The sequence below is a fragment of the Fusarium mangiferae genome (assembly GCF_900044065.1).
Source record: "Fusarium mangiferae strain MRC7560 genome assembly, contig: FMAN_scaffold019, whole genome shotgun sequence".
NCBI classification, from domain to species: domain Eukaryota; kingdom Fungi; phylum Ascomycota; class Sordariomycetes; order Hypocreales; family Nectriaceae; genus Fusarium; species Fusarium mangiferae.
In genome coordinates this window covers 371,422-395,939 of record NW_024573939.1, presented here as the reverse complement: position 1 = coordinate 395,939, position 24,518 = coordinate 371,422, and the positions used below count along the sequence as shown (strand labels likewise).

At 48.9% G+C, this 24,518-nt stretch overlaps 2 protein-coding genes across 2 annotated transcripts; one reads left to right on the top strand and one right to left on the bottom strand.

The window, feature by feature from the left end:
* Window positions 1–17,520: 17,520 nt before the first annotated feature.
* Window positions 17,521–18,624, bottom strand: FMAN_15313 (uncharacterized protein; the record flags this gene model as incomplete). The annotated part of the gene is made up of 5 exons (XM_041824902.1): window positions 17,521–17,823; window positions 17,872–17,949; window positions 17,996–18,042; window positions 18,091–18,514; window positions 18,565–18,624. The coding sequence occupies 5 exons, from the start codon at window positions 18,622–18,624 to the stop codon at window positions 17,521–17,523; spliced, it is 912 nt and encodes a 303-aa protein (XP_041690336.1).
* Window positions 18,625–20,714: 2,090 nt separating this feature from the next.
* FMAN_15312 (uncharacterized protein) lies at window positions 20,715–21,841 on the top strand (the record flags this gene model as incomplete). Its single annotated transcript, XM_041824901.1, has 6 exons — window positions 20,715–20,726; window positions 20,778–20,855; window positions 20,903–21,172; window positions 21,226–21,255; window positions 21,310–21,411; window positions 21,461–21,841. 6 exons carry the CDS (start codon window positions 20,715–20,717, stop codon window positions 21,839–21,841), a joined length of 873 nt encoding a protein of 290 aa, XP_041690335.1.
* Between the last annotated feature and the right edge of the window lie 2,677 nt (window positions 21,842–24,518).

The following is a 24,518-nucleotide window of genomic DNA, read 5'->3' as shown; positions in this document are numbered from 1 at the left end:
AGGAGAGAACCGGAGTCATAGCAGCAGCTACTCTAGGTGACTGCTCAACTTCTAATCTACATCCATCAAGTTAGAACAAATGTTCTAACTCTTCGGCCTTCCAGCTTTGCGTCTCAATGACATTCGTGGCGCATCCTATCATCTACACCATATCTTCGTGGCCGCCTCTCAATACCCCTGGCCATGGTCTCAACTCGACCCTTCACATATTCTTACAATGCCTTATTCAGGCCTGCAATCTCATCTATTTGTCAATCATTCAACTATTTCACCAACAAAACCATAAACCTCTCAACTTGTCTAACACCAGACATTCAATTATCTCATTCACCAACCAAATGTCCCGTTTCTCAAAAGCCATCACCTCAGCACATCATTTCATGACCAACCTTTAATTGTATCATAACATTACACGTCCGTGAGCATAAATTGCTCTCAAAACTCATAAGCCAAAGCATCAAGCAAGCAATACTGAGACTTCAACAGAAGAATATTACGTAAGAAGCATATATTGCTCTTTCAGAAAGTACAAATAATACAGAAGAGGCATAAAGTGCCGTCAAGAAGCATAAATTGCTACTCAATCCTGGAAACACTGGACCAATTGGAAGAATAAACTGTATATGACACAATAAGCATAAACTGCTTGGAAGGAAATACAAGATTAAGCAGAGCATAAAATGCTCTGGGATATAAGCCATAAGGGCTGAAATGGCGAATGTTAATTCGGAAAGGAATATTATATAAGGAAGAGCAAAAATTGCTGAGGGATTTACATTACATACTGTTTCTTTGTCCCCAAAACTACACAACGTACTCGGAAATATCACGTCATAAACATCATATCACACCACGGAACATCAGCACTTTCAGCAATACCACAAAGAGAAAATTCTACCATTCTCACCAAACTTAATGTCTCAACACTTCAGTTGCTCTCAATATCTTTTACCTCGATTCATCTCTCATCTCCGTACATCAACGTCAACAATCTTGGCTCGCGATCCCGCTTTTAGGCAGCGAGGCTCTAGGCTGTGTTCATTGAGAACCCTTGCAAACCACATTCTACACTGGTTCGAAATTGTCCCTACACCTGCAGTTCATACTGCAGCTGTAGAATCACAAGCATATCTACAATCTGGGCCAGACAGGCTCTCCACACTCTGCAGTGCCTCATCACCTGTGTATCTCGCAATTATCACGATTGGCCCTCTTTTTCACCGTGACCATTTCTCCACTGGCTGATCATTCGGCTCTACACTACTACACTACCTTATCTCTTGGGTTCCTCGCAATTAGATTATGCTCTTACTTGAGAGGTTCAGATCTCATCATTGACCATTCTGAATAAAACCACTCTTTCCAGGCCGATTATTTGGCTCTGTTGATTACCGAACTTCTGATTTACCAGAGTATTCAAATGATCTTTTATCAGCACACTGTTCCTGCCGATACGCAACTGTCAGCAGTTGCCATCTGCCATCTTGTCACTACTACTAGGACAAGACACGGTTTCATGCCGTTCGATCCACCCTTGATGTATTCATTCATTGAATGCAAAAAGCAGCCTTTTTTAAAAAGTGCAAGCTTTGACTCTCAATTACTTGACGAGATATGTACGAGCGGCCTTATGGCTTCTGCCTCTTACTCTACTACCGAGCGGTTGACGGGTTCGATCCAGTTGGCCTCACAGTGAGTGAGCTGTCGTGATTAAAATCTGCAGCCTCGTGGCCAGAAACTCCTCTGTTTTGGCACATACCATCCGTCAGGTCACTTTGTACTGCTCAGTTTATGCTGATAGACCCAATTGGGATACGTTCATCGAAATCCGAGAGTTTGGTGTCGTGTGATGTGTCGAGAATACTTTTTCACAAGTATTCGCCAAATCTTTCTATTATTAGTAAGATGCATTGGCACGTGTCGTTGATGTGTCTCTGGGCGTGTAGCAAACATAGCTGTGTCTGGCTTGATGCTGTGTCTCATATGAGATTTGGTTGCACATTTTGTCTCCACAAACGTCATCTTTTGTGGTTGCATCATTAAAGTCGCACCCGATCTGAAAGAAGGTTCGGGCCGATCCGCAGATCGATGTCTTTCAGGAGAGCCAATGAAAAGTGGATATGACACATATTATACCACAAAATCATTATTGGACCCCGCTCAGGCATTCACTTTATAAAAAGTATGTCATGAGAACTAAATATTCATGCATCAAGCGTGGACCCGAAAATTATATTTATACAAGACATGGCCAGGCAGGTCAACCTCCTGGATGTTGCCCTGCTTATCACTCATGAGGTCTCATCGAGCTAGATGGCAAAGAAGCTCAGCTGCTTCTCCGCTCACAAAAATACTCTTTGAGACTTCGGGCTGGCCTGTTTTGCGACATGGCCTTAGATGCCATCAAGACATTTTCTGACCAAGGCGTGTCGCTATTCAGGAACATGTCATCTTCTGAGCAAGGTATGACTTTCTTCACTCTGTGTTCGAAATGTCACTATGGCATATAATACTCGAGGCAAGCTTCTCCTCCACCTCCCCGCCATCCTCATCATCCTCGTTGGCACTGGAGTTGGTGTCGTGCTTAGGGTCGTCGTCTTCGTACCGGCCTTCTTCCCCTCCTTGTTGCACCCTTGCTGCTTGCCGACTTCGCACGTCTCACAAACCTGCTGCTTGCCTTGACCCCATCCTTGAGCTTAGTTACTACACTCCGAGCCATTCGTACCACATCTTCGTAGGCCCAAGCAACTTGATGTGGACTGTGATCGTCGCATTACGACATCGGATCGTTCGGCACACTGTGTGAATACTTTTAGTTCATAGTCTTTGACCCTCTTCGCATACACCTATCGACGTCCGTGGCTTCCGCAGCCTCACGCACCACCTACAACTCGAGGGCTTGGACCGCACCGTTATAGACAAGAACTTCAAGTGCCCCAGGCTTTTCTTGCGACCGTTTGCCTTACCCTCGGACTACTTGTCGTGGCTAGTCTTGATGGCTGAGCAGAACCACAAATGTTCAGGCCGATTTTCAAATCTGTGGCCGATCTTGAGGCCGGATATTGTACCCATCGCGACGTCTCGCTGACGATCGCCTCGGCCTTCTTACTCCCCTCGATGAACTCCTCCAACGGCAACCTCGAGAATACCCAGAAGCTCTCCAATTCGAGGTCTTTCGGCTGCTGAGCAGTAAGAGCTAAGTAGCTGAATGGGTAAGCCGCACAAGTGCTCGTGGTCTTCTGGCCTGGGAAGTATGACAGATGTTGGCGACGAGGTACATGACCATGACAGGCGAGAGGAGAAACCTGCCCGAAGCAACAAGAGGCTACGAATTCCCACAAGGAATTAAAAGCAACACCCAGTTATTGAGTGGTCGCCATAATGCCTTGACCTCATACACCGAGTTGACGAAGATTGGTGTATGGGCGCATCGCGAGGTACCAGGGTTTCAGCTACTCACATCAATCCTCAGCGTTACCACGAACAAGAAGGTTTATTTAAGGATCATTTAATCCTGCATCCTGGTCTTGTTGCATGATGCCGGGGTTCTGGCGGAAGAGCGGGGGTATCGCAAACCTTGACCATCGTCACTATTTCATCGTTGTACTTTCGGCTCGCAAAGCCTAGCAATATGTGCGGAGGCAACCTCATCCCCTGCGAAGTCGAGCGAGCAACTTGCAATGAGTTGAAGGTCAACTGCGCGAAGGACGGGGGGCGGTGATGATGTTGAAGTAAGTTGACAGGAGGTCGGAGGTATAGTAGTGTTCGGGTAGTGCTGCTGGTGAGATGTCGTTGGTGCGGCTGGACTTCTCAATGGCTCGACATTAAGGTCAAAATTACCAGCGTCTTGGCCTCGCATTGGCCTCAGTGCTCGATGAATAATGGGATGCGGTCCGTCGTCGCTGTCGCCCAGGTTGGCCGAGTAAGCGTCGCCGCGTCATTGTCGGTGGGCATATTTGGCGAGAGCCTGCTCGTACTTGGTGTTGATACTTCTGCATCAACGGCATTCGGGGATATGAGAAGGACTCGGTTCCCAAAGGTTGGCCCGATAGATTCGAAAAGCCATTCGACAGTGATTTTGAGGTATCATGCTTTCGGTAGGAAGCTGGGGTGTTGTCGTCACTGCTGTAGATCAGCCTTGATATATGAGAATGCACCTGCCACTGGATGCCTTGTGCGCCGATCACTCCACTTTCCGTGGGGTACAACAGAAATGCCACTGCCGCTGCACAGGCGGTGCAACCGCCATCAGCGCCATGTCAGCAGGACCTAGCCACTGGAAAGCTCAGCTCAGCGCTGTGCTTCGCCAAAAGATCTCATCTCTCACTGTAACGGTGCCTCAGTTGTGGGACCAGTGACGACCAACGCGACAACGCCCTCCTTCTGCGCCTTTCTTCAACCAATTTCAGCTCAATCAACCCACGCTCACAAATTCACGTACCATCTTTTTATCTTAGAATCGACCTCCTTCGAGACCGCCATGCTCTGCTACGACAAAGTGAATGCTAGCGATGTACTTTGGCATATTCTATAGCAGACCACGAGGCGACCGACAATCAACCTTTGGACCAGAATGTCATCAGAGTCAACGGATATGTCTTGAGACCGACCGAGACGACATCGATTGTCTCTAGCGACACCACTGTCAGCCTCTCGATCCTGCCATACACCTCCCACCAGAACTTCTAGCGCCTGATCTCCTCCAAGTCCAGAATTTTGACTACATCCTCTCCCACGCCTTGAACGACAACGACTTGCTAGCGTTGTGTCCTCCCATACCGAGCACATGTTAACCGGGTCGAGAGACGAAGATGAGTTCCTTGACACTCTCTAGAACAACGTGTTTGCCTTCTGCCCCTCCGTCAAGTCCAGCTTTGGCATCATCGAGATCAACACTAACTTCGCGGTCTTCACCTGCGAAGTATCACCTCAGATGCCTCGACCAACCGAAATTTGACATTCTTATACAACGCATCACTCGGGTTGATTCTCAACCTGTCAATTACGCAGACCATGTTGGTGTTGTCGTTGTATATCCGCAATTTCTCGGGCGAGATGCAACGCAGACTTCCACCATGACTTGGTAGGGAACCATTTGGTCCTGTTAGGCGAGAGCATCAAGTCTTGCAGGCTGTGGGCGTGGCTTTCGATATGGACCTCACAGAGGCTCACAAATTTCACTCGGAATGTAAGGTAGAATGAGGCGTAACCTTTGACAAGAGTTGCGACAAGACCAACGTCATGATAAGCCGGTGAGTACTGAATTTATATCCCTATGGTAGTAAATTGTTAACACAGAACTAGGACACAACACGTACGTGAGCCACAACGGCTTCGTTTTCACTGCAATCCTGTCGTTCATGTCATCACTCGTCTTGAGGTTTCCCTCCCAGTCGTCGAAGTGCCCCATGTCGTTCTGAGCACTCCAGCCCAGCTAGATGTTCGTGGACTTGCTGGCGATGCTCAAGGTGACCAAAGGTGCAAGCATGCCGGCGTCGTGTCTACGTTGAGGGACTTTATATGCGCCAGTGGTCCTACACACACTACACAATGCTAATAACGACGCAGACATGCTCAGGTTCCTCGCCATGTAGATGTACCCGGATATGAAGAAGCACTGCAGCGTTCTCACGATCCACTGCGAGAAGTGCACCAGGCGCACAGGAAGAAACCTTTACTTGCCGTCGCCCATCGCCACGATCAGGCCTGGGGTAACATCGAGATCCTTGACACCTTGCATTGCCATGCATGAGATTGAGAGCGACATGCCAGACAGTTCCGTGGACGATATAACCATCGCGTGTCTTATATAAAACATCCAACAAATCGATCAAAAACCCGGACCCTTTTGTATACCTGCTGAAGTTCTGGTGTTGATTGGCGTCCAGTTTGTGACGGCGTACTTGGAGATCTCGTCGATGCTCTCGATGGTCCTCTTGTCCAGGCAGCTGATCATACCCTCCGTCGTCGCCAGACACTGTCTCCTCCTTGTTCATGGACATATACTCAGACACTATGGGTGGTGGTTATAACGGTGAACATTGTGGTGTACAGTTTCTTGCAATTGGCTTCATAGCTGAACAGGTTGTTATATACCTGCTTGGAGGTGTCCCCGATCATGGTTGTGCAGAGATGCAAGACTAAGACTCAAGCCGCAAGGTTACTATCGGTCTTATGTCCTTGTTAGCCACGTTCTTGTCCTCGGTGGAGCTCAAGTCCGGATTTATGACATGGTTGATGTCTAAGGGCATTCCCGTGAACATGATTCTCAGTGTCAAGGCCCTCGTTCACCTTGGTGTTCATCTTAGCTCGCTCAAGAACTGGGCCATCAAACTGCTATATGGGCAAGCTATCCTCTATTAGCAAGAGAAGGGCCACGGGCATGGTATCCTTCACATAGATACCAGTGGCCTCGTTGTTGAGCGTGGGCAGAACCTCGATGAAGATGCAGGCCTCTATCTTTGTTGGTGTCAGGCAACTGCCCGAGCTGGTTTTTCTTCAGGGCCCCGACTGGTCCATTGAATCCGCCTCAGTCACCGCGTCATCCACCCATGCCTGACCATACCCTTTTCTACCGTTGTTTGTGTTCAGGCTCTGGCTGGTACCATGGTTAGAACTGACATCCCAAGGGCGCCGTACAATCCGATTGCTGGTGTACCCGACTACGTGTTCTCGGCCACTGTCTCGGGGTAGCAGTCACCCTAGCTCCAGCTCCAATGCCAAGTCTCGGGGCTGTTTGCCTCCGCAATCATTCCCATGGCGCCGATGATGGACAGGTCGAAGTTGGACATGATTTTACATGCATCCCTGGCTGAGCACCACTGGGTCCCGACGACGGTCGCGTCTATCGCCATCTTTGTGAGTAGCGCCATGACTATGGGCTTGTTCATACCCACGGACGTCATGGTAGCGTACCCCTTGGCCCCGTTGACGGGTATGCCAGGCCTCATTATCTGTACGTCGAAACCGAGGCATAGTTCTGCTGTCCATTCGCCGAACCTCTCTGAAACATCGAGAAAGATGCATATGTCTAAAAATTTGCTGACAGGCTTGGAGTCCTTCATCTGGAGGATTATAAGGGTCTGATGAACTGTACTGGTGTGTTGGTGCTTACATGAAGCTCCTTCGCGATAACAAGGCTCACGAAGACTTTGCAAACACAACCCCCTACGTGATCATGTTCGATCCTGAAAAGAGTGGCCACACTAACAAGGCGCATTTCATCACGAGAACCCCAAGACTGGCTAGTATGAGAAGAAGCATCGCATTGACAGTACAAGTCTCGGAAATTGAGACTGGCTCGGCTACCTAGTGGTAGTCCAGGCACGCCTTGGACATGGGTATGACACTCGCTGCTTCCTGTGCCTTGGCTCGTTTGTTTTCGTCACATTGAACTATCACTCATCTAATAGTGTTCTGTCATTATGCTTGTTCTCTTCATAGCTCATCCTTGGGCTGCATCTCTTAGGGGTCCTAGTCTGGCAATTCCCTCTAATCCTCAGCAATCATACGCCGCAGGTCCTCCATGCACAAGATTGCAACCCATTTTCTTCTCGCAAGCCGGAAATACCTTCTTGAGTGTTCTCAATACTTTTTTACCGTACCCGCGCTGCTTCGACAGGCCCTTCAACCCGAATGTGTGCGTTTCGTAGCTTGATTCGGGTTCCGCCCAGGCCGGACTTCACCCTCATTCCTGTTTCCTCGAGTCCGTCAAGAGACGTCCAATGGCCTGAACGCCCAGACTTCTATTACGGGTATTACGAATTGTATTCAAGACTCTCACGACCCTTGGCTACTAGGAGTGTAGTGATGTGACGAGTAAGAAGCTCAGTACTATCCACGGGGACGTTTTTGCAACGTAGATGGCTTCATCGTGACAGACCAGGTTGCTTTAGTGTCAAGCGTGGATACTCACCGTTTCTTGCGCTCTTTAAGATGCGCCGTAGAATGCCCTTCACGTCTTATTTCACCATCTCGACCTTCAATTTATTTTGTAGGTCCTGCTGCTATTCCTCGTGGATATCAAGGTACCGCCCTCAATCGCCAGTCATAAGCAGTCCTTTCTGATGACAATATTTTGTCTCTTGGCAAGAGAATGCTGCCCCATGGGACTTAACCGTTCTCGTTCTTGGTGGATGGCTATTCCGAGAAGCCATGCCTCGAAAGTTGGTTATCATAGGAGAAACGTTTTGTTCCAGAGGGGCTGTGGTGATGAACGCGGAGTCGCCCACGATCTTAAGGCTGGATAATTTCCTTTCCTCGGCATTCGTTCTCAATTTCTTTTTGACTTCGGCCGACAATCCTAGGCGTGAGCTTGCCCACATCATCCACTGATGATGATACGAGTTCGGCTACTTTAGCACCTCTTCCGGATAAGCTATGCCCACCATAAAGCTCCCATAGCCTCAAACTTGATGGTGTGGAAGTTCCTTCAAAGGTTCGCTTGATACATGGAGTTGATGCGTTATTGTATGGTGATGGGGCTGGGCAGTTACCAGACTCTGAGGTCGGCCTCAGGGTTTTGAAGCAACGGAACGGTACAACAGCAGATCAAGACACGCATGAGCTGAGTGACCTCAAATTGCTGATCCGCGCACAAGTAGAAGGACCGTCAAGAACGAAGGTCGCAGGAAGTTCGCATGATACGAGGGGTGGTGTTGTAAATTTGAACCCGACGATGAAACGTCAGACTCGGGCAGATATCTCGAGGGTGAACTCAAGGCACACCCAGCTCTTTTGGTGGTATGCTCAGATAAGGTAATATGTCAATGCGAAAGACGAGCGATAGCAGATCATTCACCCCTCAGCCCCTCAGACTTCCAGACCTTAACGAACTTGTCCACTCTCATACACCGCCGGCTCTAATGAAAGAGTCAATGGAATCTTGGATACTAGTTCCTGCGGCCTTGCCACCAAGTCACTGAGTCAGCACTCTTGCTTTCGAACTCATATGACCACGATAAACGGTTTATAACGTGCCTTGCTATCATTTTTGAGGTAATAGAAGAGGATACCCGGCACCAACTGCATGTCAAAGCACTTCTCATGATCGTAATGCCTCCGAGCAGTATCTACGAATTCACAACCGATCGATCATTGCCATTCTAGTCATACCAGATAATGAGGTTGATGAAAAGGATCAACCAGAAAACTGAGTCTGACGAGGCCTCAACAAAGCATGTTCTGTGTGAGATCAAAACATTGCTTGACTCAGAGACTCTAGATAAGACCCCTTGCCATACGTTCGCCAGAGTTTCTGGTATCGTCATTTGAGAACCTAAATTATCGGATCGATGTTCAATCTTACTCCCCAAACAAGCTATCGACTCTCGAACAGTTCTCTTTATCAGCAACATAACAACTAGAAGAATCACTAGATCGAACAGCTCCTCGATGAGAAGACCCCTATTCCACCTCAGGGCAGCTACGACGGAATAACCAATGTACCATCTCAGCACGCCCGAAATGCTATCCCCTGGCTTGTTCTCAGAATGGAAGACCAAGGGCCAGGCATGCGATAGGTCGTCAAAGAATACAGCGAAGATTCTTTACGAGAACTGTGTAATGTCCCAAGGTGAAATACCACGGAGTTATCTAGCACCCACCTTTCTCCATTGACAGCATCATGATATTCGACTCTGTTTCGCAGGAGTGGCACTAGATGCTGGTGCCTCTGTGGCTTTCTTCGGGGGTATCAACAAGGTGCCTTCTCGAGCAAACCTCCGGTAATTCCTCTCCTGGCAAGCGTATCTAGTTGAAGCTGGTCCTGAAATGACTCGTCTCAGTCTTAGGTCAAGTAGCATCGTCAGTTATACTGCTGTCCTCAAGGTCCTTTATTGGCACGCAGCTTCGAGTTCGGCTTGAAACGCTAATATAACAAGAAGGCCTATCACTACAGCCATAGATGTTCATGGTATAGCCTCTAGTGCTATTGCGAGATAAGGAAACGGCTTTAGGGACAGGATTCCAAGCCAAGTCGCTTGTTTGCTCGGAGTGGCTGTCTATAATTACGAGGATACTCATGAGACTCGTCATCTGAACTATCCTCAATGATCTACATCCATTGAGCAGTCCATGACCACGTAGGCTTTCTCGAGATGGCGAGGTCAGACTGGCGCAATATCTGATGACGGACTTCTGGATTTTATCCGTCTTGCAGGAGATCTCATTGGGCAAGGCGAACTCAGATGAGGTTCTAGAACTTGCACGCCTGTAGCTGCCTGAGGGCAGCCTCATCGATGGTCACAGCGAAGAGAGGCATTATAGAAAGGACATCGCCACCGACACACTCTGCGGTAGAGTGGCTGTTTTGGTCTAGGGGACTTCGTATCATTCATTCATCGCCCGGGTTACCTAGACCCTTCCGCAAATGACAGATGAAGGTGCCTCTCGCATCTTGGTATGTATTGTTGCCAATCAAAGCCAATCAACCAGCATTCACTCCATTTAATGTTAGCAATATCTCACTACTGTCCTTCCACTCAGACCAGTTTAGTATAGAGTGTTTCTTCGCTCTCACACGTCGCCATGGTACCTACTAACTCGCAGCTTGACTCGCATCAACAGCAGTTACGTGAAGCCGATACCCTGAGACAACGGCAGCATGATGCAATGGAGAACGTCTTCTCTTTTTGAGGGTCTTCAGCGAGAGATGGGAGATGTATCGCCGTGAAAGCTCAACTTCTCCGTCGAACACCTAAGTCTGCTCTCGTTTTCAGTCTGTGGGGAGAAGCCATTCTATCAGAACATTACAGGATGTCTCCATACACGTTATTCCGGATCAGTTTTAGGGATCAGCAACGGCTGAACTCGGATGGCGAGGCCAGCGTCTCACGTCAACCGACAAAAGAGGTCATACCATCAATCTTAGGGGCATCTCTTCTATGATCACTTTAGACTACTCAGCATCGACTTCACCATTTCTCAAAAGGCCGCAATCGTCTCTCTCATGTGCGCCGTCACTTGTCGCCCCTGCATCGCATCGTTCAGCAAGGCTTGGAACCCAGATCTATGAGAAGAAGTCCGACAGCAATGAGGTATGATAGCTCAGCTCAACTTCGTCTCAAAAATAGGGACACACTCAAAATCACCGGCTGGCTGATGTTTTCGATAAACGACTAGAGTGTTGTGATTCGTGATTCGTGTAGTTGGGTTGGCCGGTTCACATCTCAATGTAAGTGAACCACACCGCAAGAAATCGCAAGATTCGGGACATACGTTATACCAAGAGATGATCTGCCACTAGAAATGGCACATGTCATCGACGCATTACTCATGAGTTGCCAGTCCGTAAGCCAGTTGCGACTCATCTACCGTGGATAGTGAGCAGCCTCCGGATTGCATCCTTGAAATGACCCACAATCTTCCATCGTCTTGAAGTGAGTCCGCTTCTGCGATGCTAGTAGCGACGACGTGGCCATGCGGTACTCAGTTGAAATGAAAGCTCCAGTGGGTCGATGACAAGCTTGGCCTCCCTACAACTGCCAGAGAGAACGACAGAAGACGGAAGGTCGGCATGTTCGCGGTCGTGTCCAGGCAAATTCTGGTGTACTTCGGTGAGACGGTTTTGCACCGGTGCCTTCGTTCGTTCGTGTCTCCGGTTCGGGAGTCTTGCCTGCGGCTCCTTTCGTTGCACCGTCGGGCCTGCTAATGTGATCGAGGGTTCTGATGACGCCAGCAAGCCACTCAGCAAATCCATGAGCATCCTTTGAGGCAGCGTAAGCAGATATTGGTTGGGTCGCTCATGGCACCGCAGACTCAGATTCGCTCCTCTTGATCCTCCCGGCGTGCATCGATCTTCGGAATGCCTTCGATATGAGATCTTCTTCACCATTCGATAAGATTACTGCTCCATCTTGCGAAAGGAGTGATTCACTCCAGTGAGGCGTCCCACCGAAATGAAGCAAAATGTATAGCACCTGGCATTTGGCAGAGGAGGGTTTCTTATCCAGTTGATGAGGCGTTGGGTGGACCGAAGAAGCCAGCCGAATCAGACCAAGACACTTTGGACTGCAAAAAATATCCCCAGACCATGACGATAGAGACATGAAGCTTCACCAGTCCCGCTGTTCCTCAGAGCAATGAAGTTGGCGTCCCGTCGTCGAGAAGATCTTGGACAACTGCTGGGGCAAGCGAATGGATGCATCAACAACAGAGGCATCATAGTACCCAGCAGAGCTAAGAAGCGAGAGATGCTTGTTGTTATCTTGATTCAAGCTGTAGGAACTGAGTGCACCGAACTTCAAAGAGGCTGTCCTCGATATAGCCTTGGCCGAGGAATTGGGACCCCACGATTCCTTGGAGCCGGCTCCAGCAGACTGAGGTCGGGATTGACCAAGCTTCCATCCATAACCGGGTAATTGAGATCAAGCAGGCTTCTGAGGAGTCGTAGAAATTGGTCCCCGTCTTGTTTGCAGGACCGTGGGTTGTCGCGCCTTTCTCTGGGACGAGCACGTAGGCAAGAGCGGACGCTGCGCGTTTGATGAGCAGTAACCTGTGCTGGTGGAAAGTCTCCAAGGCTTTTGGAATCACGCGGCTTGACATCCGCAACTCAGGGAGATTTGGTGTTGGTGTCCTCCATGGTTGTGACCTCAAGGCCCTCTTAGTCCGCTCTTCAATGATTCAGTAGATATCCTGGTGCTCGGAGGAGTTTATCCATGTAGCGGATTTTGGATCTGTCTGCATCGGCATCGTGTATTTGACAGTTTGGTGCTTCGTTCCACGGGGGTGTTTCTTAAAGTTACGCTTTGTTCTGTAAAAGCAGCCGATGGTGGGAGAGGATATCCATGGGGATCGACGGCATTGAGCATGAAGCCAAGGGGAAGGGGGGTAACGAGCGAGAGACGCATACCCCTTGCAGTACAGGACAATAGCAAAAGAGCGCATCTGCTTTGCCTGCCCACTGATTGAACTAGTCTCATTCTTGGTTCCGTTGGTCTCAACTTCGGACATGCCTCTTGCGTTCGATGGACAGCCGAAAGGTCATGTTGGAGGAAACTCTGCACCAGATCTCTCGAGAATGGTTCAAGATTGCGTTCCGGCGTAAGTTGGGAGATTTCATCGGCCTTTCTCTTGGTTGCAGTGGATTCTGATACCGGAATCTCCACAAGTTCAGCTGCCTTTGCGGCGTCGACCGGTTTCGCTGGCTCCACAGCTTCGACCGGTTTGGCCAGTTCAGGTGCTTCTAAAGCTTCAGCTGGCTGCTGACCTCCAATCGCATATGGCGTCTGTGGTTCCAGACTTGGCAATCTTTCTCCGAAACAACCCATTCTCCCTCAAGCTCTTTCGTCAGTGCGGATTTGATCTCGCAAATAGTTGCCGGCAAGTATTCTTTTGCCCGTTCAGTCCTTTCATGGTCATGTCATCCCACGAGCTTCGCACGTCTCCCAGGCGAAATTGCGTCTATGTGGTTCTCATAATATGGACGTCGGGTTGGTGGCAAGCAATGTTCGGGAAACGTAGAGGAGGCTTTCTCGGATAACCTCACCGAGTGGGCAAAGAATTGAGGAGCTATATCTTTGAGTCAAAGTTGAGCGACAGAAAGCCAGAGAACTTACCTTGAGACTCAGTAAACCCGAGACCTCCATCGATGAGAAAAGGGAGCAGCGTATCATAGTGCGTGGCTTGAGGAGCGTACGAACCAGGATAACTCCGGAGGCAAACAATTATTTCCCATTCAGATCGTCAGTTGTTGGACCTGACGCAAGACGATTATGTTAACTCAATCGCACAACTTGACTTCTTCCTCGTGTCCAACCGCCACCGCAACAAGCTTGAGCGCCTCTGCTGCAGCACGATAAGGTCGGAAATGCTGCTGGCAGACCGACACGCTCCTCACGGTATTGTCCCCGTATCCGCTGGGGAGATGTATCTCGGAGAGCTTGAACAAGCTGGTGTACCGGGTCACTGGCCAGCGTCGTGGCCATGATCTTGAAGGACAAGGCGATGGGTTTTTGGCCTGTTACTGGCTCTGGAACTCCAATGTCAGGGCCCCCTCACCAGTAGCTCGCGTATTCGTAGGACCGGGCGGACAATCGTATGCTTTTCGAGACGGGCTGGAAGCTCACAGAGTATAATTCAGGCTTGCGACATATCTCGGTACGGATAACGCGACATTGACCGTTTATGTAGATCGTTATTGTGATAGTGGACGGGATACATCGGGTTGGTCGGGCATCGCAAACACCGCCGGCGTGAACTTGAGGATCGCGTCATTACCCATCGCTTGGGTCGTGCTAGGGATGGCTTGTCGTCGAGATCAACGGGTTGTTGATGCTAGTTTTTGGCGCCGTGTACGCACTAAGCGCGCTCAGTCGGAAGTATGTCGATTCTCGGAGGGGACGCTGTGCTACAGGCGTCGAGGAGTTCTTGTTGAAGACATGCGCGTTCGAGATGGCTTCATGGAGACCTTGGTCAACTGTGGCTTGCCCTCGCGCTTGGAGCTCCTGTGATGCGCCATTTGGCTCAGGGGCTGTTCGACTCGACGGTCTCTTCGGCTCTTGGGGGCGCTCCTATCCTTCGGTCGATCTGCAGTGGGCTGGCGTGTCGATTGGGGTTGCTCGATGTTGGTAATTGCTGTCGACGCGTATGTTTGAGGGCTTCAGCATGGCGCGGGTAGGCTGGGCTGTTATATTTGTCGAGCTCTGATTGCAGCACTAATCGTTAGGTAGGTGCTGATGCTGCGCGCGCGTGAGGCATTCGTGGGATGTCGAATATCACATTTGCGAGAGGTGGGATGAATGAGGAAAGATTGTTGCCATGGCTGACGGGAGGCTTCTTGCAAGCTTGGGATGTCAGAGACAAATGACGTATTTGTCAAGACATCCGCACACGAAGCAGCCCACCACGGGAGCAGCCTAGCCATCCACTGTAGGTAGCTTGATAGTTCCTCCAATGAAGACTCTGCTCTTGCGATAAACGCCCCGTAATTTACTGCTCATCAGCCCCGCCAGATCAACAACCATTAATTACCCCAAGCCATCTCTCAGCGCAACTTTGCCGCGCAGAATGACAGTCTAAAGAACCCTTAGAATTGTTCAAATAATCGCTCTTCAATCTACCCTGCTCCAATTCATTATCGGTCCTATTTTCAGCCATATATACGCGATAGCGTCTTTATGGGAGGCAAATGAAGAGCTAGATGGAAATAGAATGCGAAAGTTTTGTCGCAAGAGTCGCCAGTGCAATTAAATGGGCAGTCAGGAGCAGCGTTTCTCAGTGGGGGAGCAACTTGAATAGTGGGCCGCTTAGCGCTGTTACTACTTGGGGTTCGATTTAGTGGCTTTTGCTGGCGACGCGCTCATGACCCTGAGGCTCGATGTGTTGTTTTGCATCGTGGAATCAACTACCGTATATTAAAAAATCGATTAAAATTTAGACAGATCTCATTTTATATGTAGTTCACAAATCTGGAGATAAGCAAAAGAGGTCAGGGCTGAGACGCTTGAGCGCTAAACAAGTCGTTACGAGTCAACACATGGCCCGTCTCTCAGGGTTAGTGCAAGTCGTCCCATGCAGGAGTTGAGCGAAGGCACACCAGAAACAGGCCGATTCAATTGTTGACAATATTTCTTATCTATCCGTCACCGAAATACTCTCAAGGCTATCGGATAGTTTTCGGCGTTTTACTGGAGCTGGTGCTGCTCTCACTATTGCAATCGGGTTCTTTTACGTCTGACTCTGTTCAGCATGACAACTACAGGGTATGTTCCGCGCTTCGACTACTCGAATTATTCTCAGGCGGGGTCCAACCGCCTCAGTGTGAAATTGCACCAAAGTGAGCATGAGGGTGAGGTTTTACGAGATCTTTCATCCGTCGAGATCAAATGGCCGAGGCAAGACTAACTTAACAGCTCTCATAAATTCATAGAGCTTGAGAGAAATAACACGGACAGTAGACCTGAGATGATTGCGCGCTGACTCATCCTTGACGGCTCCTTATGGCTCTTCAATATGGCGAGATTCACGCTGCATTGAACCAGCTACCTTTGCATATCAAGCGTCATCGGAATTTTCACCGCGAGCTTTCGGGCGCTGATGCTACCATAAATTCGATGCATTAACATCGAGCAGTTGAGCAAGGCTCTCAGTTGTGATAGAGCTGAAAGCCTGACGACAGCCGTGGAGTTCATATGCAGCAATGGATCCTGTGTAACTGTGGAAGAACTCCTGGAGTTCCTTACCACTAAGGCTAATGAATGCAACTTGGTCAGCGACAACAAGCTCTTCGGAACAGGAAGTTATATTTGCATTACAGCCGAGCACTTTATTCGGTTTATACACAAGAAAGAACGCACGCAGTAGGCGAAAAGATCAACGTGGTTGCAGAGAGAACGCGGTGGGCCATCCCATCACACCAAGCCGTGGCAGAGGCGACGAACCAGCCGCCAACGTCACGACAACGCCCAATAGAGCGGTAGACAGAGAACCTCCGACTTCGCTGGAGAGTATACGAGTATACGAGTATTCTTTGTATATTGAATTGAACTGGGAATCGCATGTATCAGCGACCACAGGGCTTTACGATGAAGCAACGAAAACGAATCTCCCGACTCACGGAGAGAAGAGTCAGAGGCAGTCTTGATGGAGCATCGGCTATCGACGACCTGCGATCTACAACCAGAAAAAGACACGGATCGAATGGAATATTCGGGAACGGTAAAACAGACCTCAACAAGAGGCAAGGCAACCTGGGAAAACTCAGTGTCGGTAGTACCCAATGTATAATCGAACCGAGGGAAGACAAGATGCATTACGTAAGTTTTCAAGTCGCCAGTCAAAAAGGCATGATCGCCGCTATGATCAGAACACAGCGCTGGTGAGGAAGGGATATGCGGCTTTGTCTGACGGCGAACCCTCGGTATACTTGCAACTCTTTATCAGAGATGCATTTTGTAGTGTCTGTTACTACCTTTTTTGCCGGCAGTTTGAGTGCTTGACTGTTATGCGTCGCAACGCAGGGGCTCTGCGCCACGAGGAATGGCATGTTTCTCTACCTGGGTTTCCAGAGTGATTTGAGATCAAACATTCATTTACGATACCAATTTCACTGCTTCTGACAGTGCCGAGTGTCTCGGGAATCAAGTGTCATGTTCAGCCGCTTACCGTTCGACATAACTAACTACCAATATCAGTGGCTGTGGCACGTCGAAGGGCAGCAGTGGACCTGTCGCGGCGATTGTCGAAGCTTCACCCCGTTCACCTCTGCCTTGCAGCGTATCATCCGAGAAGTGAACACCTTCAGAATGGTCGGTAATCTGAGTATCAGTCCACAACTGCTGCTTAGGCTCGGCGGTGGGTGGTGAAGGGACAACACGCTGTTGTTGGATGTCAAGTTTATGCGAGTAAATGACCAAATGACTTGCATATTCAAATTGTAAGAACTACCAACCCCCCAACAAACCCATGCGCAGAAATAGTAAGCCAAATAATGACAGTACGTAAAAAGGACAAAAGAAAAGGGACACAAGAGAAAAGACAGAAGAAAATGAACAGCCGCGTCTACTTCGCACTGCTGGCATTCTAAGTATTATCAACATTGCCCTCCTCAGCACCCTCATCGTCCCCGTCTTTACCAGCTTTGAGGCCGTCAAGTTGGACTTGCATGACTCCAACCTGAACCTCGAGCCTCTTTCTTTCGGACTTCTCCTCTTCCAGAGCCTCCTTGAGGGCCTTGAGCGCAGCCCTCTCTTTACTCATATGTCGCTCAATCTTGGCGGCGACCTCCTCCACTTGCATGGAGGCCGACCTTGCTCGTTGCCAAGCGTCGAAGGTCTCGACGTTTGACAACACGCAACTGAGTCCAGTCCTCCAGGCTTCTGGGTCCTAAGTTATGTTAGATGCTGTGGAAAGAGAGTAAAAGGTTTAGCATACCACGGGGAGACCCAACCGATGGCGGTCTGCCATCTCATGGACCCTTTGGACGTCCATGCGAGAATCCTCGAGCATATCCTGCACACATCAGCTTAAGTCATTGTATTTGCAAGTACATACTTACATCCGAGCATCTGAGCCCATCAATCTCGCAACTAACACAAGGCCTCTCTGTACTAATTAGTATAAGCTGTAAATATCGATGAAGGCAAAACTTACTACCAGACTCAGTCATCATACAAACCCATGAAGAGTCAGTCCGCCATTTGTCGATGCACTCACGACAAGCAACTTCATGACGCCTGGCAAACCCAGGGGCACGAGTGATAGGCTCAGGAGTGGTATCGACAGCCGGTGTGTCGACAAAGGTTGAAGGTATCAGGAGACCGTCGCTCTTTAGCCTCTTGGGAGCGGATGAGGGGACCTGTGGTGCAGCACGCTTGACGACGTGAAGCTTGCGTACAGTAGGAGTTTCGGCATCAGACTCTGCAGTGTCATCGCCCTGGCAGGAATCTGAGTCTGCAATCACCACAGGCGTGGTGCTCTTGGGAGGCTTGCTTCCCCTCTCCGGCTTCTGATCCGTCGGCTTGGCAGCCTTTGAGTTGGACTTGCTAGGCTTGATAGCCAGCTTTGGAGGACCAAGCTAGACTGATTAGTATATCATAGGTTGGTCAGGGTGTAGGGGCACATTACGCTGAACTTGGCAGTGGGTGTAGGGAATGGCTTTCTCTTAGTCGCTTTCTTGTCGCTCATTGTAGTGGTGATGGCAAGATTTTGGATAAAGGAAGAAGGACTTATGTCATTAACAGTGAATGAGATAGGCGACAACAAAAAAGTGAATCACGACATGTAGAAAATGTGAATAAATAATTAACATCAATTAAAACTGAAGCGCAAGATAATTCTTCAAAGACAGTCGACCAGCCTTGTCTGTTCCCTGGCTCAATTGCTTTTTCCTTCAGCTAGGCAACATGCATGCTCTATCTGCTCTCTGCCATGACATGCCTGCATCATCGACAGGTTTGGATCACTTCTGTTTGGAAATGCAAGCGAGTTGGATGAATATGCGTTGAGATTTGCAACCATTGCGTTCTTTCTGTTTGAACGGTAGGATCCGAGACGTTCAAACCGTTTTCGACGGTGGAAATTCCGGGTCGGGCGGCCCGGGAAGCTTAGTTAGCCTCCACGGTGTTGTTCACTAAGAAGGACATGGGGGAGGGGGTGAGATCAGCTATGCAAGCGCGCGTTTGTGAATGGGTACTTGCGTTGGAGAGTGAGACAACAATACAATATGTACAGTACGTGCTGGCCGGGCTGAGACATGAGGGTGGAGTCAGCACTTGACCAATGCGCTGCAATGTGATAGTCTTTTTGATGAAGGTACAGTACCCTGGCCAGCGTGGACACGGGAAGAGATTGGCAGCTCCGAATACCCGGTTTGTCGCGTTAGCATATTGCGACAAAGATGGCTGGGGTGAGTCTCAACTGCCAATGGAAGATAGCCACTGATCATTACGCCACATGTTCCCGCTCGATGAGACACTGTGTAAGAACAGAGGTCACAATCTGGAGGTGCCGAATTCTTTGCCCAGCTATCGTCAGAGAGGAGGTATCTGTGATAGTGGCTGCTGAATCTCATGAAGCTTTCTCGGGTGGATCAAGCGCACCCTTGATTTAAAAGTGGCGGGTAAGTCAAGTGCTTTGCAGTAACGAGAAACCATGAGAAACGAATCACTTGACAAGAATGTGTCCTACTTGGGAACAACTGTAGTAAGTTCTCTGTGCCCATTTAAGCTATCAGTCACAAGTGTCAATTGTAAATAACACATCTACAGCTGTGCAGTCAAAATGACCTGGAATATCTAGCTGTGTTTCTGGGAAATGTCTGCCTCCAAGTGCACTCCCTATTGCAAGATGATTACAGGTTCAAGTTCAGCAATGAGAAAATAAATTGAGAAATCACGTGAAACACAGCCACGACTGTAGGAAATACGTATCGTGCTGGTCAAGTCCAGCCAATTTGAGAAAAGGTGGCTGGACGTTACACAAACAAAAGCAACGGCTTATATCTCAGGCAGCAAATATGAGCCAAAAAAGCAGTCATAAAACTAATGTATCTTTCCGCACCAGCAGGATGCCGCCCCAACGAAGCGCAACGTGAATTCCAGGTTTTGGTTTGCAGCTCGAAAATCTGATCACAAACGAAGAAGTTGTGTTTTGAGGTGTTGGTAGTCCTCCGTTCAGCCGCATGTTGGGGACATGCTGATCACTAATTGAGGCTCTGGACTTTTCCAACTTTACAGCGTCTAAGGCTATGGGACTGTAAAAAGTAATACCATTTTAAAATCTCCTGCCCTCAGCTTTCAAAACGAGATATATCACACCATATTCTGTTCTCAAGGCGGTAACGTTACTCCGCGTAAAGCATTAGCATCTCATCAGAGGTGGCCCAGATGAATGGCACTGTAGATACTACGCCAACCACTTAGCAGCTGTATATTCCCCCACGCGGCTGAAACAAAAGGCGGCAGCAAATCTTCACGCTCGAATTGAGATAACAAGGCTAGCATGTAGAACCTGGTCGATGAAGCAAGTACCTACCCGTTCGACCAGGCTGTGTCTGAATGCCGTCCTACGGAGCTCCGACGCTCGGGTTTCCTGAAGTTTTTTTAGTGTTCAATAACTGAACAATGAAGTGGACAATAATTCAGCGCGTTTTATGTACTTAAGATTGATACATTTGTTGGCGAAAATAGGACACATCGATCTTTTACTTTTGTCGTTCACCTTCACTTCTATCCTTTTATTCTATCCTTCACATCCACATTTTGCCATTGGACACAATGGCACCTAAGGTATGCTTCTCTACGCTCCAATGTTGCAGTCTCTGAATCTGACCTTTATAGCGTAAGGCCACCTACTCCAGCAAGGGGAAGGGGCAGGCAACTCGTGGCCAGGAGGCCGGGAGTAGCAGGGACACCGAAGTAAGTCTTTATCTATTCAATCGTTGATAGGAGCTGATAATATGCAGCAGAATGTTACTCGTCTTCCTGAACCTGGAACCGACTCTGACGATTTTGAACCCGAAGCTCATACTACATCTGACTCTGATGGAGAGTCGATCCACGAGGCGACTGCCACCACGGAAACCGGCAAATTGCGGGCTATCCCATGCATCCCATGTCTGAAGCGCATGATCAAGGTGCCCTCCAACGGGCGTCCTGAGCCATGCCTCTTAAGAAAAGGAGGGAATTTCACTGCCTGTAAGGCCTGTGCTGAGAAAGGTTTGGGATGCAAAGGTGTAAGTTATCCTCATCGGATGTGATTGCTTTGACACGCCCTAATCTCAAGTAGCTCGGAGAATACGTCGATCAGCCCCTTGAAGTAAGTAAACGTCTGGATGATGATGTCTCTTGATACTGATCGCTTGTGTTCCAGCAATGGGATGACCACAAGCGTGATGAATTCGTCATAAGCTTCACAAATTTGGCGATGAGAGTGAGACGTGCTGCCCAGCAAATTCTGAACAACCAGCAAGTTGTATGATGCCCGTATTTTAAGAAGTAAAAATGGTACTAATTCGTCGCAGGGAGAAGACTGGGAGAAGTTGACCCAGAAAGTCCAGAAATCTGTCGACAAGGTCGAAGCAGAGAAGGCAAAGCAAGAGGCTCACAAGCAGAAAGCCAAATACGACAAACTCCGTGAGGAACTCGAAGAAGCGAAGGCGGAGCTGAAAAGTATTCGGGACTGGATTGAAGCGAGCCCCAAGTTGTTTGTTTCAAAGAGTGTTAGTGATGAGTGGTTCGTTCGGTTTGCAGCTGGTGCTAAGCTTCTTGGGGAGATGTATCCAGAGGAGCTCCAGGAGAAGGTGGATGAGACTAGGGAAGACCTGGAAGCAGGTGATGAAGGCACTGATGATGGTGATGCTGTGGACGAGGAAGAAGATGATGGCGGAATGATGATGGACTAAAAGCACTTTCCTTTCCGAAATCTCTATGGTCCCAAGGATGGAGACCTGAAGAAGACGGGTAGTTTGGCTTCAGTGTATGTAGTCACTAGTGACTTGCGTTGGCTGTTGGAAGTAATTCCAGAGACGTCGGTGAATTACTACCGAGGGAATCAGGCAGGGCGATAAATCAGGGTGGGAATAGTTGCACACAACTTGAATGAATACTCCGCGTCGCGACAAATTGCGCATTCTAGTCTTGATGATGAAAGGAGATGTACTACAGACGTGGAGAATGACCAGAAAGCCGATAAATGGTGAAGCGGCAAAAGTGAACAGCGAGGGAGTCGCTGATGTTGGATCAGTCAACAAAGTACTTTGAACCCCGAACTCTTTATATACAACGCAAAGAACTGTTGGTTGAAAGCGAGCAAAGCAATTAAACTTTATTTTTCGCTGGCAACATGCGGAGTTTTTGGAACTGGAATTGCAGTATGTTTGTATTCAGGATTGCGACTCGCGGATACATCGTTGGATTCTTATCATTGGACTTAACTCCCTTGGTAGTTATCTCTGCCAAACTTTCCTTCATGTCCCATAAATCTCGCGGCTTGTCGAAAGTAGAGAACCTCAGTATGAAGTTCACAGATGGGGAAACCCGCATTACTTGATGTTTTATCTCAAGCGTCAATTGACTGCCTCGGGTTAGAGAAGTGAATGCATTGTAGCAGACGGCGTTATGAGTGAAATTCTTCATTGTCGCCATGTCTTGTGCAAAAGCCTGGTCTTGACATACAAAGAAGAAGGCAATATGAAATGCATCGCTTCAGTGGGACATGTCAAATGACGGTAGAGTACGAGCACGGGCCTCTTGTGAGGAGTCTATCCACGTACGTCGCGGAGAGTGTAATCGGCTTAAGCTTCTGGGCATTGCCATATTGAGCGTCGCTTCCATTGTGATTCGTCTAGATTGTTTCGATCGATCGGGACTCGAACGATGCGGGACTCGATCTAACGTTAACAGAGAAAGATGGCTTTTGTGGACAGGATGGATCACCATGGGTACAGAGCGTCTTGACGGTTGTGATGAAATGCCAGATCAGCTTTATCACTCTGCGGGTCGGTCAGACACGGACAACAGGGTCAAAGTTAAAGGTAATGAATAGTTGAGCTGATGATTATAAAGGGGTATATGGAATCAGTGCTAGATTTATTAATTGCATACCTATTCTCGTGATTCATCCAGATTGCTGCCTTCTCTGCCTGACGGGCCTGTTTCACACGCTTACCTCGGGTCCAGCTGATGGATTTTGAGATGGAATGGACTTTACAGCTGTCAATCCTAACCAAGAGAAGAGACGTGATCCAAGAAGTAGTACGCAATCCAAGTCATCATCATTCAACTTCACCATCAAGTTAACATATATCCAAGGTTTACGAGTCTGGTATCCCGGTGCAAGCCACGGCTCCCCGAGCCGAGCGCTGAGGTCACCCAGCTTTTTCACCTGTTCAGAACTCTCGCCGAGTCTATGCACGACACGCCACCCTTTACGAGGGACCCTTTTGTCTCCCCAACCATACCCGAGGGACATCTGTGCAGTCCAGGTCTTCCATCTTGCACTTGACAGCTTCCAGGTCGGTCCTCAGATGGACCCGAAAGGCCACTGGGCCCATTAGCCTTCTCGACCATCCCCTCGACCATCGACTTCTCGATAGGCCCCATGTGCTACATGGACCTCTTGTGACCTGGCGAAGCACTCACTTTCATGGGTGCTGAAGCAGGGCACTTGGATGGTTGTAGGGACGATAAGGAGAATGTTGAGATCATGGAAGAATACCGGCAGGGCGAAACGTTCAGCGACTTTTCGACATGCACGGAACGTAAGAAGATGATGATGACGAGAGGGGAGACACTCTCTAGCGATAGGGGAGGTCTTTTTCCTTTTTGCGATTCTACACCTGCAAAGGCCACGGATGAGAGAGGCGTGAGGAGGACCAGAGGAATAGAGCAGGTGCGCGGATGCCATGGCAGCGGCCAACCGCTCTCCCTCCTCTCATGGCATAAACGAACACCAGACAAAGAAAACATCCTGCGATTTACTAGCTTCCCCTCATCATCCTCAATAACCACATCTATACTAATTACGTCCCAGGCACAATCTATCCAAGGTCTTCAGAACCAGGTAATTCAAGAGAAACTCTACGACTGTACTAGACTCAGTCTCGCATTCCGTGTAATAATGTTACATCAAGAGAGGCCGCCCTCACATTTACACAGGTCGCTGAGTCAAATATCCCATCCCTCTACAGCATACTGCCTGTCCTGCTGTAGTGACTGTAGCGCGATGTTGCTTGCCGAGATGCGAGCTACTTCGGCTGCACCCGAGTGCGATATCCAGACCCTTCCGTGTAATATATGAGGCCAAGGGAGATGCGACGAAAAGCCAGCTGCTAAGCTGATTCAAGACTTCCGTAATTGTTGGAAGTTGTGTAGAGAGGAAAACGTCCTTGTCGGGGTACACGATCGGGGTCAGAGCCATCACGAAGCACGAGAAACTGTTACTTGGCCACGGTCCGCAATCGAAGGAGGCAACTCGGGACAGTATCATTGCTACCAAGCTTTGGTAGGTATCGCTTTCGTATCCCGGTACTAACGCATCAGTCTTGAGCTCACAAGAACCTCGACCTTGTGCTGGCTCAG